The sequence below is a fragment of the Marmota monax genome, unplaced genomic scaffold (genome assembly GCF_021218885.2).
Source record: "Marmota monax isolate L192 unplaced genomic scaffold, Marmota_monax_Labrador192_F-V1.1 WCK01_AAM20220418_F8-fsc00023, whole genome shotgun sequence".
Taxonomy (NCBI): domain Eukaryota; kingdom Metazoa; phylum Chordata; class Mammalia; order Rodentia; family Sciuridae; genus Marmota; species Marmota monax.
This window is the reverse complement of record NW_026692907.1, coordinates 7,637,975-7,654,441: the sequence shown is the minus strand read 5'-3', so window position 1 is coordinate 7,654,441 and position 16,467 is coordinate 7,637,975. Positions and strand designations below refer to the sequence as shown.

General features: G+C 40.4%; 1 protein-coding gene across 24 annotated transcripts in view; it reads right to left on the bottom strand.

Annotated features, from left to right (window-relative positions):
* The window catches only part of Fggy (FGGY carbohydrate kinase domain containing), a 414,685-nt gene that overhangs the window by 363,230 nt on the left and 34,988 nt on the right, over window positions 1-16,467 (bottom strand). For all 24 annotated transcript variants that reach the window (XR_009227386.1, XR_009227389.1, XR_009227391.1 and 21 more), the window contains one exon: window positions 14,844-14,995. Coding sequence is in view for 15 of the 24 variants with exons in the window: in XM_058581509.1 (XP_058437492.1) it covers window positions 14,844-14,995 (152 nt within the window). In the remaining 9 variants the exon portion in view is untranslated. The remainder of the gene's footprint in view (window positions 1-14,843; window positions 14,996-16,467) is intronic.

The window sequence follows — 16,467 nt, the reverse complement described above, 5'->3', positions numbered from 1 at the left end:
GTTAATCCACTGCTTCATCCTTGGGGGCACAAGGGGACTGCATGAGGAGAGCCTCTCTGTCTGCCAGGGAGGACTCTGCATTGAAAGTGCTGAGAGCTCATCTCCCAAGTTTTCAAATTCAGGTCCTCAAGCTAGGAAAGTCAGAAAATGTGCAGCAAATGGCTTCTGCCTTTTTGTCTGTGGCTGATAGGTAAAGGAGCTCTATCCATAATGCCCCACAAGAATATTCCATCATAAGCAGTACTGAATACGTAAAAGGGATTTGACTGGCTTACCGAGCTACTTTCTCACATTCTAAGCTCCCACCTTACTATAATAGCAGCCCCATGGTGATCCCATTTATAGACCACCCACCCCACGTGTTCATGACCTAACTGCAATTCAGCCAAAGGCCTGCTAACCAACATGTCACCACCTCCTGATCTCTCTATCCTAACATGGCTTTGTTACTCAAATTTCCACTCCACTTACACTGCTGGGATTTCACCCATCTCTATTCCAGAATAGGAGAAGCTGAGGACAGCAGCTCTGTGTTGTTTATTGCCATGTTCCCAATATTTAACCAACTAACTGGAATAAATTTCCAACAAAGATTTGCTGAATGAATGAGAGCCCTTGAACAACTCTGGCAGGAACTGATGAGCACCACAATTCTTACAGCCATCATCCTAAGAATGATGGTTGGTAAAGACAGTACCATCCAAGGTACTGCTGAGGTACAAGTGAAACTGTTCTACAACATTTGATTGGGGCATCTCAGGATGGATTTGCTTTCTCCCTGGTTCCTTCTCTCCCCCAACCTTGCTCTGAGAGCTGCAGAAAGAGCATAGCTTGAATTAGATTTGAGTAGAAACCTGGCCTTACCCCTCTGTTAGCTACAAGAGGTGAGCCTCACTCACCCTGCTCTTGCCTGCTCCTGCTCAAACAGGAATCTTCTAAGGAGTTCATGCTCAACAGTGAAGCTTCATTTTGACAACCCCCTTCTTAAGGTTGCTTATATGTTGGTTGTTCTTCACCTTGTTTTGAAGGTTGAAGAACAAAAAGTAGCCTCTGTTTTGAAGAGGTTGAAAGTAAGTCTACCTTTTTTACAGTAGCTTATTTAGGTCCACATTTTGCAAAATATCTTCTTTCTATTTTCTATGGTTTTGAAGTATCATCCAAAGGCCTGTGTGACCTCCAAAAAGTGGGACCTAATAGGTCACTGGGGGAGTGCCCTTGAGTGGGGATATTGGGACCATGCTCCTTTCTTTCTCTCTCTCTCTCTCTCTCTCTCTCTCTCTCTCTCTCTCTCTCTCTCTCTCCTTCCTGGCTGCCATGAGGTAAGCAATTACATTTGCCATGCTCCTCACCATGATGTACTTACTGCCTCACCCCAGCCCCAGTAGCAATGGAGACAGCTACTATGGACTAAAACTTCCAAAACTGAGCCAAGATTAACTTCTCTTTTTGAGTTTTTTTTTTAATCCCAGGCATATGTTACAGTAACGAAAAGCTGACTAATACATCTTTATTATTGTTTCTGGAAAACAAAATTTTTTAAAAAATTATTTTAGTTTTAAGTAAAAATAGTTTTTTAAATAGGGAATTCTTTTTAAAAAAATTCTTGTATTTAATTCAAATGTATGACAATATCTTTAAAATGAAGGTAATTTTCAGAAACAGTTGCTCTGGTCAGATGGCTTAAAGAGATTTCTGGAATATTCACATTTACCCTTATTAATGAACATTTCAGATTTAAATCTAATCTAAAACTATAACACTGCTTTCTAAATTTTCATTATATAGTGTTAACAAGCTTAATTGCAAATGAATAAAATAGTCAAGGTAGTAAAGTCACTTTCTCTCCCCCCCACCATATATTCCCTCCAAGCTGTCCATAAAGTTTAAACAAAATTATTTTAGAATGTGCCTACCCCTTGAACTAGGTGAGTTCTATTTTCCTTCACTGTTGGATTTCTTAACTGCATCAACAGATAATTATATGAAAAATACAGCTCATGAATTTTCTTTCTAAAAATCAACTTTGTCAGTTGTCATCATTATCATCAAATGCATCACTCCTATCAGCTTTCGACAATTTACCATATACCTTCTGATACATAATACTGCCATTGACTCCCTTTCACAAAGAGGAAATGAGGGACTATAGTGAAGGTAACTGTGCACTTGAACTCCAAACCCAATCTCCCACTCCACTGTCCAGCTGCTGCTTCCCGGGACGTGGGAGGTGCCTGATAAATACTTGCACAGTGATTCACTCTCCTTCTCAGGTCCATTGGCTTGCCGCTGACCCCTGGCCAAGGCCAGACCACATGGCCATATGCCAAGACAACTGCAGGAGGCTTTTCTCTTGTCTGACTCTCTCCACATCTCTGAGCTTCACACAATGCCAGCGGTGTAGAAGAACTTCAGGGGTCATATGCACCAGCTGTTCCCAAAGGCCAAAAACATGGGCTGGTGCTAGTCCATGATCAAAACTTTTCACAAATCAGTGGTCAAGTAACGAGAGTAAAAATAATGATAGAAAAAGTAAAGTCCTTATTATCAATACAATTATGAATAATTAATTGGTAAAAAGAAAGAAAGCTCTTATTTCCTAATTGCTTGTTTTACTTTACTTGGGTAATATCCCAGATTCTACACATGTGGCATTACTGGGTGGGGCGGGGACACAGTTCAGACAGGAGCAAAGCCATAATGAGAAGCAGAGTCCAGGCAAGGCAGAGCCACTTAGGCAGCTCCTTAATTCCCTCTGAATAGTCCCTCTGCAGTTTTAAGTCCAAAGACACTGCTGTTTGAGACTACAAGGCCTAGAGGCCACACCAAGCATTCTGAAAGGATGTGGGTATGGCTACTGGCAGGGCCATAGAGCTGAGATCGTAGTCTCTCTCAATACTAAAGTCATTCACAGATCTCACCTAATCCATAGCCTCTCCATTCAGGGAGGCTTCAGACACCCATCAGCCTTTACAGAAATCCTGCTGTCACTATATCACGCAACCAGCACAGCGGTCAAAGCTCAACACACAGGGATACACTTTGAGTGAGGACTTGGCTCAGAAATACTTCCAGAGCTATTGGGTTCAGAGGAGGCTAAAAAATAACTAGTTTAGTTATATACATATTTAAAGGAATGCAAATTAAAGGAAGAATACATCTTTTTAAGAGGTGACTACAAGGTACTGGGGTATAAACAAAAGTTTGGGGTTAAAATTTGTGAAGCACAATCTCAAATACGATTCTTTAACTGTGAATCAAACTTTGGACATCTAAATTTTAGAAACTGGATAACTCTTATTATGAGTTCATATATTTATCTTAAAAATTAAGGATGGACAGATACATTCTCTGGGATTTGAAACTTAAATAATGATAACTCACTCTCTCTACCTAGGGGTCTCATCTGTGGACACAGGCATCTTGCTTGATGAAGGCTAGAATTTGACCAGCTATCCTCTATAATTTCTATTTAAATTTATTACTTACAGTCATAAAATCTAGACTTGGGGCAGGGCATGCACTTATCATGGACAAGGCCCTGGGTTAGATCTTCAATACCACATACAAAAAAAAAAAAAAAAACCAACTCCGAAATTATTTGGGAAAACTCATGATTGTGTTCCAGCATTAGGAGAATTAGCAGCTACAAATAGTAATATACTTAATCCCCTCCATCCTCAGTTTCTTCATCAGCAAAGAAAGTGATGGCATCCTCCTTGCCTGACTTTCATAGGAATTAAATAAGATATAAAAAGTGTACAGTGGACAGTGAATAAAGTCTAGTGTAGGTGTTGGTCAGGGTTGTAGAGAGCTAACAAACAGGGTTAACATCTTAATTAGAACTGATTAAATATCTCACAAAGGTAAAGGGCTTTTAAGATTCCAAACTGCTTTTACAGGTGTAATGATGTCCAACCTACTCTAAAATCTCCAGATGTACTGATGGAGGCAGAGAGGTCCAGATAAAGGGTAATGGTAGAATCTAGATGGTGGTTCTGGGAGTTCGTTGCAGAATGCTTACCACTTTTCTTTATGTTTGAAATTTGAAAAAAATATCTCTGGAGGAAAAAATGGCTTTTGCAGCCTCTTGCTCTTGTCGTAGACGTGGGAGTTCTATAATACAAAGGGTAAGCTTAGATCCCTCTTGTCTTTCCATTACAGGTATAGTGCTTTGTATGTGGTGGTTACTCAACAAAAGTTTGTTTCACTGAATAAATGAATATATTCTTACAATAGTATAAATTATTTTCACTCTGAAGACAACAGGGGGAATAAATAAAAACTAAAGCAACCTAAATGTGCAGAGAAACAAATTCTACCCCTGCAGAAAAGTGCCCTGTTTAATATCTTTTTTCAACTCCTGTATTGCTGCCCCCTTTGCCCAAATCAAAATCTGTTGACCCTGGTTTCTATTGACCCAGATTTCTAAGGTGGTAGTCCACATGTTAACAAGTTATTATATCATGATACACATTAAATGTCTTGTTCTTTTTAGTGTCTTTTCTGAAGATAGAAGTGTGACCTCTATTTAAGCCACTGTGAAAAAAGAATTCTGCTCATTTTTCTTTTTTCATCCAATCACACCACACAGGCATCAAGCCAAACAAATATATCAATCTTTCTCTCACCTCTCTGCTAACACTAAAAACTCCTAGAAGGGGCTGATGGCCCTGAACAGCAGTCAAAAAGGCTGGCAGCAAGCTAGCCAGGCAGGTCTTTAGCATGGCACTCATAGGTCTGCCTCCTGTAGACAAGAATTCACTCAGAAAATCATAGTGCTAAGAATCGAACAAACCAAATGAAGAAGCAACATGGTGTCACAGAAAAACAAAACAAAACAGGGCCAAAAGGAATTTCATTAAGACCCAGTCCTCAACTCTATAGACAAGTCATTTCATCTCTTTGAAGCTTAAAATGTGGAACATGGTAAAATTTATCTCAAAGGGCCATGTCATAGATCAAATAAAAGAATATACGTCAATACTGACCATAACCTATAAAGTAAAATACAAAGAAAAAAGGTCTCATAATAAATCTGGCATTATTAAATGTTACTAGGTATCAGGAGTAGCACGTTTTTCCTAGTCTGCATTTTAAAATTATTTTGTTGGGCTGTAAAACTAAAGAAATACCTTACATATTTGGCATAAATCAAATATGCAAATATAAGAAGGATAAGGAAAGGATTCCTGCTCCAGGTAGATGAACGCAGGACGTTAGCCTCAACACTCTGTGTTTAGTTATGAGCCCAGTTTATGAGCAGACCAACCGGGGAAGGAAATCCACAACACATGCCCAATGGCAGCCAATAGTACCGGCCTCCGTGCTCAAAGGCTGTGGGAATCTAGTCCCAACATAGACAGCCCCCCATAAACATTCCAAAGAGAGGCTTTTTGACTTAGTAGATGAGTATTAGATTCTCCTGGGTGGGAGGGAGAGGTGAAGGGAGCATCTGTAAAAATGGGTTTGCACTAAGAAATACAAAGACCTGGAGAGGCCTAGGGGAGTGTCTCTGCTGCAACCCAGGGCCCTTTTTCACTCCATTCACAAAATAAGCTGTGACTCAGGTAATGGGACTGCAGACAAGGGGGCGGGGGTGTCTTGGGTGGAAAGGAGTGGTAATGCTCCAAACCTTTGCCACATGGGGAAGAGAAATTCACTTAGGCTGGGCATGCAGTGGACCTTTAACTTGGACAGACACACCCAGCAATCAAAAATGGCATCATAGATGATTTACTAAGTTCATCTATTTGTCCATCTATCAAACTATTTACTGAATTATTAACGTTAGAGGCTAAATAGTGCCTTATATACTAGGTACAAGATAAATAAGGTGCCTTATGGTATAATGTTTTCCAGGGTGGTGATCAGCAGAAGATGAGCATAAGCAAAGCAGAAGACAGGACCCTAATCAACACTGGAAGGAGAGTTAAGAAGAGCTTCCTGGAGTGGGTGAAGGCTGAGTCTTGAGTAATTAGTATGTTCTTCAGGTAAAGGAAGAAATTATTCTGTTCGCCAGGCAAAAGGAAAAACATGAGCAAGACGCAGAGGTGTGAAATAATACAAGCATATGGGCATGGAATCGTTAAGAGCCTTTGACCAAAAAATTTGCCATCTGGAAAGTCTTTCCATTGCCTTAAGCATTTGTTATAGGAAAAGTAATGATGGATTCCTTGAATAAGTTCCCAAAGCCTGGGTCTCAAATTTGAATGCCTGGAGGGGGAGGGTTGGAAAGGAAAACCAGTGAAGCAGCCTGGGTGGAGACCTCTGTGAAATGAAGAATGCCAGCCCCTTCCAGAGAGGGCAGCCCCTGCTCAGCGCCAGCCTTCTCCTTCCACATGGAAATGTGGGCCTGGGACTGCCAGGGCCCTTCATTCTTTTTTCTAAGAAGCAGAAAATCTGGATTTTTACGGGAAATTTCTTAGTTTTAAATGGTGGAAACTAATTTGAAATTGCCCCTCTCCCTGGGGCCTCCAAACATAGGATGGGTCCAATCAAACTTTCCTGGGGGCCACAATCAGCCTGTGAGCTGCCAGCTTATGGCCCTGGCAAGTGGGAAGGAAAGAGAGTCCTTTAAGAACAGGCAGTGAGGTGCACTGGTCAGAGCCCTGGAGCTGTCGTCGGGCTGGACTCAGTGTATTGGACTCATTGGGGATTCTGGCTCTACCCTCCCTTATGTGGCTCTGGAGAAACTGCTTGAGCCTTCTAAGCCTTAGTTTCCTCATCTGTGTAGTGGGGTGATAACATTGTGTCACTGAGGAACTTAGATGAAATTCTGAAGTGTTTTTTGAGAAAGTAGGCCCAAGAAGGGAAAAAAATCACTTGCTAAATAATGAAGTGGTATCAACCAGAAAGGCTGGCTATGACGACAGATTATTTTTTAATGGAAAATTACTAAGAAGTAATAAAAGAATGAACACTGTTCTATCTCAGTAGCAAACTGTTCCAACCATGGCCAGTGTCCCATTATTAATGTTTTTTGTGTCTGTGGTCAGTCCTTCTTCCTATATGGACAATTTCTTAAACTACATGTACTTATAAGCTTGTACATTCAGTCTTGGAGCTTTTTCCCTTTAACACGACATGTAAACTTTGTTGTTGCTATACAAATATTTATTATCTACCTAGCATATATGCCAAGCGATTTTTTTTAAGTCATAAAACAGATTGTGTCACACCCATGCTTAAAATCCATCAACCATTTCCCACTGCTCTTGGAATGAAATCTAAATTCCTGTCCAGGGCTTCAAGGCTGTGCATGCTCTGGCTCTGCCCACTTCTCCAACTTATCTCTTGCTACTCCATGCCCGGCTCAGACCCTCCCATCCCTGCTGACCTCCTTTGCTGATCTCATGAGGTGCTTTATTCACACACACACACACACACACACAAAATCTTCTGCTTCTCCTCCCTGAAAAATCACATCATGCTAGTCAAACAAAACCTCCCAAGAGAGACCTGTGCTACCCATGCCAAATCTGTTCATCTGTGTTTTTCCTTCATAGCATTTTCCAGAAAACAAAATTTATTTGTGTATATCTTTATTTCTTGGTCTATTTGCTCCCTTTCTGCACTAGACTTGAAGTTCCTAGAAGCCATGGCCCTCGTCTCTCTCCTTCTTCTTGGAATCCCCAAAGCCTACCACAGTACCTGTCACATAGTGTCTCACATAGGAGACACTCACAGGCGTTAAATGAAAATATGAGTCCACCACCCACTATTCTCAGCCTCAAATCCTCTACTAACTTTTCTCTTGAACCAGTTCACATAGAATCTGGCACACAAACACACAGGATAGCATTACAAATGGTGATTAGCCTACATTCTGGGTATAAAATCCTCACGTTCAAACCTCTGCCTTGCTACTTACTATCTGAGTGACCTTGGATAAGTTGCTTAAAGGTTCTATGCTTCTTTCTTTATCTGTGAAAGATGATAATTACTTCATAGGGTAGCTATGAGCATTAGATAAATTAACACCAGTGAAATACTCACGAAATTGCTGATATGTGATAAGACCATATACACATTAGCTCCTACTTATATCTGTTTTCTTATTCTGTTCTTATGCTTAGTTGATCTGTATCTTTCTCATCTAATCAGACTGAAGTTTCTTAATGGTAGAGTCCATCGTTGATTCCCAAACTGAACCTCATAGGCTTCCATAGGTAGTGGGCAGGGGGAATAGAGCCGTGTCAGGGCTTTGATACCCATATGCTCACCTGGTGTGAGAACATAAGTCATTGCACTTTTCTGAACTTTAGTTTTTTCATCTGTAAAAAAAATATATATCTATCTCATATGATCCATGTGAAGATAATAAAATAATCTTTGTGAAAATAAAAACAATTCTGGAACTGGAAGCTTGGTAAATTTTAGGGAAACAAGCAGAAGATAGTAAATCAGTGAACTTTCAGCTCAAAATTGGCTGCTTTTGGTGTAGGTATCACACATAACATGTGACTGATCAAGGAGATGAATGCCTCTGAAAATAAGTTTTGTACTCTTCTACTGTCTACTTTCTAAGATTCTCTGACATCCTGGCGTGGGGTCTAGATGTTTCCCTTAGCTATTAGTGAAACAGAAAGACACCCCACCTGTTATGGCCCGCTCCATGAAGGAAGATACTCAAATGTTTAAAATTCTCTTGTTTGTTAGTAGCATGTTGCTGAAATGGCCACCAGTAAGGGAAAACATTTGTAAACACAATGGCTGAAAAATTAAACTGGTATTTAATATCTACTATATAAGCTGCATTACAGTCACCTCACAAAATTAGAATAATTCCTCAAGTTTGATATTATTATCCTCATCTTTCAGCCCAGCACACTGAGACTCAGAGAAGTTGATTTTGCTTATTCAAGGTCTCACTATTGGTGAGACATAGAGAAAGATTTAAGGGCAGTGTAAATAGCTTAAATCCTATATTTTTGTTGTTGTTGTTGTTATACGTCTGTTATATCTCCCAATGTTTCTCAGTATCTTTTATTAGTTCTACTATGCATAAAAATTTATTCAGACTAACTGAGAAAGATTATAGTTTCCACCTTTGATTTTTTTTAAAAAGAAGATTGGATTTTAAAGAAAGGAATTATACTGCTTATCTTTCATTAAGTTTAAAGATTAGAATAAACCTTAAGGTAGAGAAAAGATGAGATACTATCAAGAAGAATGAAAGGATAAAACCAGACAAGGCATTAAAAATGAGCTGGCCAAGCTTCTTATACAGAAAGGACTAAAAGAACCAGGTTTTGCTGATCTCCAGCAGGGTTTTCTTTTCAACAGTTTCTACTGCAAAACATTCAACTGATCCCTTCCACAGCTGGCAGGAAGTCATCAGACTACTTCTCTTGGGACCCAACTCCCAGGATCCTTCAAAGACTCTACATGCACCAGAAAAGGTACAGTCAGACCAGCAGGCTCATTTAGTCTCTTCCCAGTATGTTATCAGCCGAATGGATGCAGAGGGGCAAGGGCAGGGGCTGGAGGTAGGAGGAACAGATTCCATTTCTTTTCTTTTCTGCTGACAATGGCAAAAAGAGGAAATGAGTTAAAAGTCAGATTGGAGTATCTCCCCTCCAAGCCCCCATTCATTATCTTCCATTAACACTGAGCTGTCAGATTCAACATCAGCCTGTTAACTTTTCTGACCTTCCTCAGTCTGTACCTTGTTATCCTACAATGTTTCATGTTTATAAAGATAGGTGACTCCAGCTGTTCCAGCCTGACGAACTTAATTTACATTTGGCCTTCATTAAGATGAGAGTCGGAATCATTGAGACCAAATGGAAAAGCCAGACTGCTGGTGGTTATAAAAAATTCAAATGGCAATTTTCCTTTTATCTGACAATTCTTATTAAGAAGATATACATCAACCTGAAACACATAAACCTTAAATGTAAAGGACATGATTAAAAGTTCATATTGCAAGACTAGGACCCAAGTGGCTTTGCCCAAGAGCCACAGTGGTCCTAGTACAGATTTTCTGTCTCCTAAGATGTCTGAAGTCCAAATTCTGCCCAACTCCCTCAAATCTCATCTAATCAATCTCTGAATCCTGTTGGTATAATCTCCTAGAGATTTCTGGAACTCATCTTCGCATCCCATAGTTTAGGCCTCACTAGGTCTCACCTGGACTACAAATTATTATCTGCTCTGTCAAATTATTCAAAAAATATGTGTTTAGCAGCTACCAGAGGCCAGTCATTTGATTAGGATTAGTCACAGTGCAATAGACAAAATGGACATGATCTCCATTCGCCTATGGATGATAACATTGGGGGGCAAGCATCATAAGAATCACCTTACAAACTGGCATCTTCACAATTCAGGAAAGAGTCAATGGAGTAAAATTAAGATGACAATGATAAGAGACTTTGTACCTCAGGGTCAAGAAAGATTTTCTAAGAAAGCATGAATAAAGCTGAGATACAAATGAGGAGGAATCAGTGGTGAGTAGAGAAAACATTCTGGGCAGGAGAAACATCACTGTCAAAAGTATGGATCAGCAAACATTTTATTTACAGGTGCAGATAGTACATTTATTTCCCCAGGCCATAGAGTCTCTGTCTTAACTGCTAAGCTCTGTCACTATAAAGCAAAAGCAGCCACAAACAATATAGGAAGGAATGAGGGTGGTTGTGTTCCAATAAAACTTTATAGCCACTAAAAATTTAACTTCATATAATTTGCATGAGTCGCAAAATATTCTTCTTTTGATTCTTTCTCAACCATTTGAAAATGTAAAACCATTCTCAGCACCAAGCCATCCAGTAACTGTAGGATGAATGAGGGAGGGGTATAGTTTGCCATTTTCTAGTAAACACTGTGAGGTAGCAAAGAGCTGACTGTGTTTGAGGAACTCTCACTGGATTGCTGTGGATGGATCAGAGTGACCGAGGAGGTGAGGGACACCCAGTGTGGTGAGGGGGGAGGTTAACATGATCTCACATACCACCATCTGGTCTAAGTTACCAACTTTGGTATTTATCCTAAGAGCAGTGCAAAGCATCAATTTGCTATCATCAGCAGAGTGAGAAAATTCAAGTTCTTACACATTTTCTCACCCCTATTCCAATTTCCACACCCCTGCCAAAGTTACCTAAGACATTCTCTCCCATATCTAACCCCCCACCCCGTCAGGGGTCGATGGTTTTCAACCAATATCCATCACCAAATAAACCCTGAACAACTGAACCCAGGCTACCTACCTGACCTTACTGCGACTACTGCACCCACCAAAATCCCCCAGCTCTTCCCTGGGACTGACTTCCCATACTGTAAGTGGACATGGGCTCTCTCTGGACTATCCTTCCTGTCTTCCCTACTAGGAAAAACTTCCACTTATATTCTGAGGCTCATGTCAAACTATTTGTGTTGAGAAAGCAAATGATTTTCTCCCAAAGCACTTTACACATCCCTGTATCACCATGCTTAGTCTATCTTTTGGTGGGTGTTCCCCTCCACTCCATTATTCATGCCCCTGGCACTGCACACAGTGGACTCTGGACCTCTAGGATAAGGCTGAGTCCTTTTTGTCCCCATGGTCCTATTGTCTAGCACATTTGCTAGTTCATAGAAGGAATTCAGGATTTGGAAATTCTGATTAGGAAATTAAGACTTGAATAAAGAATAAATAAATAACAGCTCAATTAACTTAGAATGCAGAATCTCATGTTCTTATCTTGAATTTGTACTTGAGCTGCTCCACTATAGCTACCTAACTTTTCTGGCTCCCATCCCTGCATCAAAAAGAAGGTACCCCTTCCTGATTCTGCACAAGTGGATGCTTTTCTCCTGGGTACAAGGGCATAACCTTTAGAACTAGAAGTTGTTTTAAAAGTCCTCAGGCCAGCAACATCAGCATCACTTGGCAATTTGATAGATATGAAAATTCTCAAATGCTCAGTTCCTGCCCTAGGGCCACTGAATCAGAATGTGCAGTTTAACAAGATCTCCAGGTGACTCATTTACACATAAGTTTGGGAAGCATATCCTATAAGCCATCCTGACAGGTTTTGAGAAGTTACTAAAACTGATTTTTAAAATATCTTTAATTATGAATGTGCAATCATGCTAACACCAAAGGGATTCTCTGCAGGAATTACTGTGCGTGCTTACCAAAAGCAAAAAAAAAAAAAAAAAAAATAAAAAAAAATATATATATATATATATATATATATATATATATATAATGGATTTGAGGCTTACCTTCAAGTAGGCGAATAAGTAGAAAGGCAATATTTAGAGCCTTTCTCAAAATTCTGAAAGGGAATTGATTTCTTAAAATAAATTAATTAATAAAAGATGCTCATAGGTGTTCACAAATATTGCCCCCTAATCTAGAAATTAATTATTTTCTATCGGCTTTAGTGTAGATGGATCTCAAATGCAAAGCGGCAAGCATCCTGGTTCTTACAGATCCTGAAACTAATGGCTGGAGCTGCCAAGAACACAACAGGGGTTCAGTATGACTCTGATATGAATCCATGACCATCTGCCCAATCCCCCCCAATTAATTCAGTACAGCTCTTCTTCTTTTCTTGCCAAAAAGGGGCAATGCATCCAACCCATTTCTCTTCTTGCAGTAAGAGAAAAATTATATTGTTGTTGTTACATATCTTTACATACACACAATATAACAATATAATTTGGCCAATATCAAACAACTTGGTCCTATCCCAAGTGTCATGCTTCACAGAGGGATTTCAGTAATGCATGACATGATGGAATGAGCTAGGAATGGAGCCCTGGAGACATGGACTTAAATTCCGGATCTACCAGGTATCTGGGAAACCACATATCCTCAGTCTCAGTCTCAGTTCCCCATGCTGCCTACTAGGCAAAGGTTCTTAGCATTAAACCAGCAGGTCCTATAAAACACATGGGACAGAGCAGTTCTGTATGCCAACTTGTGTTTCCGCATACATTTGGATCAGATTTTTAAACTGATCTAATTCAACTTTCTCATTTTATAGATGGAAAAAGGGAGGCCTGGGCTAAGAAGTGCTTGCCCACGGCACACAATGCAGACAATAGAGTCAGAATCGGATTCCTGAAACCCTTGACCCCCAAGAAATCTTTTTCAAACTCTTAGCAGTCACAGCCTTTCTGCAGATTAAAACTTATAATAGAGATAACAAGCCAAGCCTGCTTTGATTAATAAATCTCTTCTTCCTTCCCCCTCTTCTTCCCCAGTGACAACCCGGGGGCACCTTTGCAAGCACCCTTAAGTTCCCCCACCTCCACACACAATCTGAATAACTGATGAGTCAGCCTACCTGCAACCCCAGAGCCAGCGAATGAATCACCCCATGTCTTGCTCACTAGATGGATTCTCTGTTCACCAGACCACCTAGGGGTTTTCAAGTCCCCAAGGTTCCAAAGGACTTGAACTTTTGCACACATCCATCTCTAATGGGAACCATTAAGCTGACATCACCACTCTCCACACTTCATAAAGGAGTCCTCACATCTGGAAATGGGAACACCTGCAAGCACTTTGACCAGGATCACCAGATCACTCACGGATGTGAAAACCCAAGGGCAGATGAGGTGAGAAAAGAGATATCCTCAAATGTCAACAAGGCCAAAGATGAATAATTTGGGGCTAAAAGTGTATTTAAAAAAAAAGGGGGCGGGGGTATGGCCAGAGTATCTGGACTTATATCTGCCACTTTCTAATGGGAATAGTAATTAACCTCTCTGAACTTCGACAGAGTACTGGGTTTTAAAAAAATTTGATTTTGGAGTCAGTCAATCTTAGGTTCCATCTTAGCTCTGCCACATACTTATTGTGTCACTTTGGTTGAAGTGGTTTATCTATTATGAGCTTTAGTTTCCTTGTCTACAAAACGGAGCCCCTATCATAAATAAATAAATTAAACCTACTTCACTGGGTGGTTGTTAGAATTTGAAGAGGTAACGTGCAAAATACCTATCATAGTGCCTGACATGAACTAAGCACACAGAAACAGACTGACTTAAAATTATATTTCATCTCAGACCAGTCAGAATGGCAGTCATATAATAAATACAAGTAATAATAAATGCTGGACAGGATGTGGGGGAAAGGGCACACTTTTACATTGTTGGTGAGATTGCAAATTAGTACAAACAGTATGGAAATCAATATGGATGTTCTTCAAAAGAATAGGAATGGAATCACCACACGACCCAGCCATACCACTCCTTGGAATTTATACTGAAGAATTAAGGTCATCATACTACATTGATACATACATATCCATGTTTACAGCAGCACAAGTCACAACAGCCAACCTGGAACAAGCCTATGTATCCATCAAAGGCTGAATGGATATGGAAAATGTGGTACATACACCCAAAAGAAAAAAAGAAATTATATCGTTTGCAGGGAAATGAACAGAACTAGAGACCATTATGTTAAGCTAAATAAGTCAAACTCCGAAGGTCAAGGATCATATGTTTTCTTGAATATGTGGAAGCTAGAGAATAAAAAGAAAATAAAGGAGGGGTGGTGTCTCATGAAGATCAAAGGGAGATCAGTAAAGTAAAGGACCGAGGACTGGAAGGTGAAGAGTGAGGAGAAAGTGCTGGGGAGTGATATTGGCCAAATTATATTGTTATATTGTGTGTATGTAAAGATATGTAACAACAAATCCCACCAATATGTACCACTATAATACACCAATTAAAAATGAAAAAAAAAAAGAGTGACTTAACTTTAACTTAATCAATACAAAAGGATCAACCTTCCTCAGAGGGTTGCTAAGAAAAACCCAACACTGAAGACTTTATAGCAAGGTGTCTGGTAATACAGACCCATGATTAATGGAACTCTCCCCTCATCCCTATGCACTCACCTCTTTTAGCCAGAGAAGCTTTGGGGCCTGCATTTCCACAGACATCACGCCCCCAACATACTGGAGGACACTGTGCTTCGTCTCATTGATCCTATGCACCTGACTGACTGCTCGGTGGTCCAGCCACATGATGACATTTCGATGGGAATCCCCTAACAGAAGTGAGAGAGAGACAGAGACAGAGACAAAGGCAGAGAGCAGTGAATATAGATGTGCATTGTTTCCCTTCCTTAAAGGGGCAGTTATGGATTCTGGGGCGATGTCCTGCACAACTTCTGCAATCTAGTAGGTCAAGAATGAAAGTGGAAGGACATTTGCAAGGCTTAGGATGCCCAGTCCCACAACCCATATGCCCCTTCAGTCACCTGCTCCCTGACCACAACTCCAGGGCCAACCCTCCACACTAAAACCAGATGAAAGCTACCAATTAATTATCTTATCGTTCATTCCCTCAACTTTTTCCCTTCCTTTCTCATCCCTGTTCTAGAACAGCACTTCTGAATGCACACTGAGAAGAGCCTATGAAACAAGACTGACATATTCCATCTTCAGATTTGCCTCCTTTAAATATGGGGAATTATTTTGATGGTGTAATCCATCTCCCAGCTGAAACACGGAATTCATCTGCTTCTACTTTCACTTTTTTACAGTCAGTTTATTAAAACTGGCTCGTTTGGGTGTTTTTTTTTTTTTCTCCCATTCAAATGGTCAGTTTGGTAGAGGGGGAAGGACAGGAGTTTGGGATCAGGCTGACCTAATAGTGAATGCAAGAAGGTTATTAAGCTTCTCTTGGCCTCAGTGCCCTTATCTGTACAATGGGAATAACAATGCTGAATAGCATATAAGGAATAACTAAGAGCCTTCATTTATTAAATAAATGATAATGCACATGAGAGACATTGCAAGTCCCTGTCCCTTGGTAGACCTGCAGGAGTAAATCATAAGGAACAGAAATCAAACCCACTGGAAAAGAGGATCAGCCCTCACATCCAGTCTCCCCCGTGCTGTCTCCATAGAATTGACAGTCCCTTCCTCTCTTCCCCAGCCTTTAAATTCACCATGTTCTGATGAGCAAGCTGTGTTCCTTCCACAGCCACAAATCCTACAGGGAATGGCAACACCGTACCTGAGAGGTGATTAGGGGAAAGACAACGGGGCCATCAGCTACTGAGCCAGGGGCCATCACACATTATTTTACTTGGTGGCAAAAGAACTTCAGCAACCACATATATGGCTAATAGCAAATGTTTATCATCTGTGTTTGCTGTCTCCCAAGCCCTGTGTTAAACATTCTGCACACCTCTACTCACCAAGTCCTTAAAGCGACCCCTCCACTATGAGTACTATTATTCCTGTTTTTCAACAACAAACTGAGATGCAGGAGTTGAACATGTGCCCAGTGACATGCAGCTGGGAAATACACATGTGCCCTGCACCCAGATCTGTGCAGAGTTCTGGTAAAATGAATAAACTGGAGTTAAACATAATCCACATGGCATGATACAGGTGAGCCAATTTAAAACAGCGCAGATTACTACTGGTGTGTGTGTATGTGTATGTGGGTGTGTGTACAAAGAAAAAGCAAAAAAGCAATTTGTGAGCAGTATGGTTATAAATAGTTCTT